Source organism: Phoca vitulina, unplaced genomic scaffold (genome assembly GCF_004348235.1).
Source record: "Phoca vitulina isolate PV1807 unplaced genomic scaffold, GSC_HSeal_1.0 scaffold29, whole genome shotgun sequence".
Taxonomy (NCBI): Eukaryota; Metazoa; Chordata; class Mammalia; order Carnivora; family Phocidae; genus Phoca; species Phoca vitulina.
The window spans coordinates 9,601,053-9,604,551 of record NW_022589732.1 but is presented as its reverse complement, the minus strand read 5'-3'; the positions used below and the strand labels follow the sequence as shown (position 1 = coordinate 9,604,551).

The following is a 3,499-nucleotide window of genomic DNA, read 5'->3' as shown; positions in this document are numbered from 1 at the left end:
CAGCTGATACAACTAAAACATCCATGGAGTATGAAATATTTATAGCTTTATGAGATGGGGATAAATCTTCCATTAGAAATTATTTTTAAAAATCTCACAAATTACTTAGATGTTTCCATTTTGCACATATATGTGCATTATGATTAGTTTTATTAGATTTAAATGTCAGATTAAATAATTATCATCTCAATATATGTCCCCAAAACATTTATGAGCCTCTTTCAGGGGAAATGGAGTATAAATTCTGAGTTAATTTGCCTAAGTATCCAAACTCATGCAATCCAACTATACAACTAGAATATTTTTTTGATATACCATTAATATCTTTTGATATGTTACAGTAAGTTATTCTGCAGAAAACAGCCAAATTATTTGCACAGTAAAATTCCAGGTCTGCAATATTAGGACCTACTAATTTGTCCCAACTTATTTAATAGCTAAAAGAAAAACATCAATATACTAGATCGGCATTAACCAAAATTGTCATTCATCTTGACAAAGGTAAATCTTCTTAAACTTCTAATATATCTCATAATTCCAAGACCAACATGTTCACACAAATAATTTCTAATAATTGTAAAACCTTGGTTAAGTTTTTGATATGTAAGCTGCCCGTTGATATGGGAAAGGATGGACCAAGCTCTTTCCCCACCCCCCACCCTGTTATTCTTTTGGGGACAGCCAGGCCACTCCAGATGGTGTGTTACTGTTGGACATAGCTTTGGAGAAACTTCAACAGACGATGGCTGTAATGTCAGGATTTTGCTGTGCGTCGTTCCCCTTCCCCCCGCCTGCAGTTCCCAGGGTAGGAAGGTGCTGAGATGGAAGCCGAGGGACGCCCGCCCACCTGCCACCACCTGTTCCCTCCCTCAGCCCTCTGCTATAAATTCTCCTCCTTCAAAGATTCATCCAGCACTCTCCGACAGCTACTGCGGAAAAAGCGCTCCTTCTCTGAGCATCTGAAAAGATCTCGTCTTCCTGAAAAAGAAGTTTCGGGCTTTCCCAGAGGACTTGAAAGACCTTGCCCAAACCAGCCACACCAAATTCTGCAGCAAGAAGGTTCCCTTCTCTTTTCCAACCTCACGTTGGGAACATGACTTTCTCTTCAGCACCTCAGTTTCCCCTAAATTTGAGCAAGTGAAGAGACATCAATCTGGTTATCCAGTAGGACGGAAGGCGGGATCCCGTACTCCCCACTGTAAACTCTGATTCCACACGAGTTGCTTTGTGTATGACTTACTCGCTCAGAAGAGCCACGTTGGGGAGCGGCTCGATAGACCGGCTCGCGCGCAGGTTCCTAAACGGGCGAGTGAGCTCAGCGCCTCCCTCCTTCCGGCGGGGGATGAAGTCCTGCAAGCCCAGCAACCCGGCGGCGGGAGCGCGCGCCGCGCCCCCGTGCGCAGGCGGCGCCGAGTGCGCGGGTGCGTGCGCCGGGGCTGGACGGCTGGAGAGCGCGGCGCGCAGGCGCCTGGCGGCCAACGCGCGCGAGCGCCGTCGCATGCAGGGTCTCAACACGGCGTTCGATCGCCTGCGCAGGGTGGTGCCCCAGTGGGGCCAGGATAAAAAGCTGTCCAAGTATGAGACCCTGCAGATGGCACTGAGCTACATCATGGCGCTGACCCGTATCCTGGCCGAGGCCGAGCGATTCGGCTCGGAGCGGGACTGGGTCAGTCTCCACTGTGAGCACTTTGGCCGCGACCACTACCTTCCGTTTGCGGGCGCGAAGCTGCCGGGTGAGAGCGAGCCCTACGGCCAGAGGCTCTTCGCCTTCCAGCCGGAGCCCTTCCAGATGGCCAGTTAGGGCGCGCGGCCCTGCCGGGGGGAGATGCCCAGTGATCGATCGAGCTCCGGAGCCGTAGCCCTGTCCCCAGTAGGTGGCCAAGGATGCAGTCATAGAATAAAGTAGCAAACTTTCAGGTTACTTTTATTCGCGTCAGCGGTCTTACGGACACGATTTTATTGCCTTTCTCTTCCTCCTTATCAGTATTTTGTAGATTACATTAATGGATCTTGTGAATGGTTTTGATTGCTGTGAAAATAATGCCCCTTCCTCCTTTTTTGGGACGACTTTGAGGGAAAACAATCTTAAGAAAAAATAGGATTAGGCTATACTGCAGTTTTAGTCCTCAGAGAAATAATAACTTTCTTAAACTTTGTAAGTTTGACCTGTTCGGGTGAAGTTACAATATGCATTACTTGTGTACGCTTAAAACAGCTACCTACCCGTCGTGTAAATGCATTTATGCTTAGTGCATTGTGTGTGTATGCATGAAGTAGTTATAGTTTTTTTTTTTTTTTTCTAGAGTACAGGGCGTGAGTGCTCTGTATTTTTAAATGTATACGTTATTAAAATATAGATTTTGTAATATATAAATAAAAATGTGGGTTTGTTCTTCGTGCCAAGTGCCCTGCTAGTTTCCTGATGGCAATAAAGGCCTCTTTGGGAACGATGATTTGAGTGCTTCTCTCAGTGAAGATATGGAATGTTGAAATCTAATTGCACTGATTGGCAAATGTGCACTTTCGTAATACTTCGTTTAAAAAAAAAAAGACAAGCTGATGAGAATACAAATAATTAATTTGAAAGCTTTCTCTGTGAACTTGGAAATATAGATACATTTTTCATGCTTTTTTAAAGGTTAAAGTAGTTGAAATAACATTTAGCTTTTAAGTAACTAGATATACAATTCCTCAATATTTTATTTAAGCCAATTACTACTAATTCCTTACAAGTACCCAAATATATATATTTGTTCCTATATAGGAATATATATATGTTAATATATATATAAATGTAACTAGCACTGAGAACTTAAAAAATGTTGCTTTTGTAAGTGATTTCCTTTAATCAGTACAAGCTAGCAAAAAGGGCATCACCACCATCAAGACTAATCAAGATTAGAGCAAAATAGTATGCATGGTATTGGTTTGAATTATTTTTATAAATTTGCTTAACCATTGGATGAATAAACCAAACCCTTAATGTAAAGAGTGACTTGGTGGTCAACAGCTCTGCGTGCATTATTAGAAATAGTAATTAGAAATAATAACTAGAAAAAACAAGACTCTAAGTTATGTGTGCATTTGGCATTTTTCACAAGTCAACAGAAACAATAGTGACATTCCCCAAACTTATGGATTCCAATGCCTAACATCAGAGGCAGCCACCTATTGGCAATTTATATTTATTTCTATAGAAAGTCTCCATAGAAATTTTACTTTCTTAGTTATCCCTAATTATCAAAATCCATTTGGTTTGTAAGGAATGAAAGTGTCTTCCCCAGGGCATAAACTTAAACTTACAAAATCACAAGTGTATCTCTAGAACTCTTTGAGAAACCAATGCTGAATTTCCCTTTCCTTCTAATATCCGTTAATAAGAAACTGAGGAGGGCTCAGGGCTTTGCTTCCTCACTGCAGATTAGAGGGTAAAATGTTTAGCCTCTTAGAAGACACTATAGTTTACACTACACAGCTCTAGAAGAGACGATGCCAGGTT

General features: G+C 42.3%; 1 protein-coding gene across 1 annotated transcript; it reads left to right on the top strand.

Moving 5' to 3' along the window:
• Positions 1-1,342: 1,342 nt before the first annotated feature.
• ATOH7 (atonal bHLH transcription factor 7) lies at positions 1,343-1,801 on the top strand. Its single transcript, XM_032423657.1, has one exon. It carries the CDS (start codon positions 1,343-1,345, stop codon positions 1,799-1,801), a length of 459 nt encoding a protein of 152 aa, XP_032279548.1.
• The last annotated feature ends 1,698 nt before the right edge of the window (positions 1,802-3,499 follow it).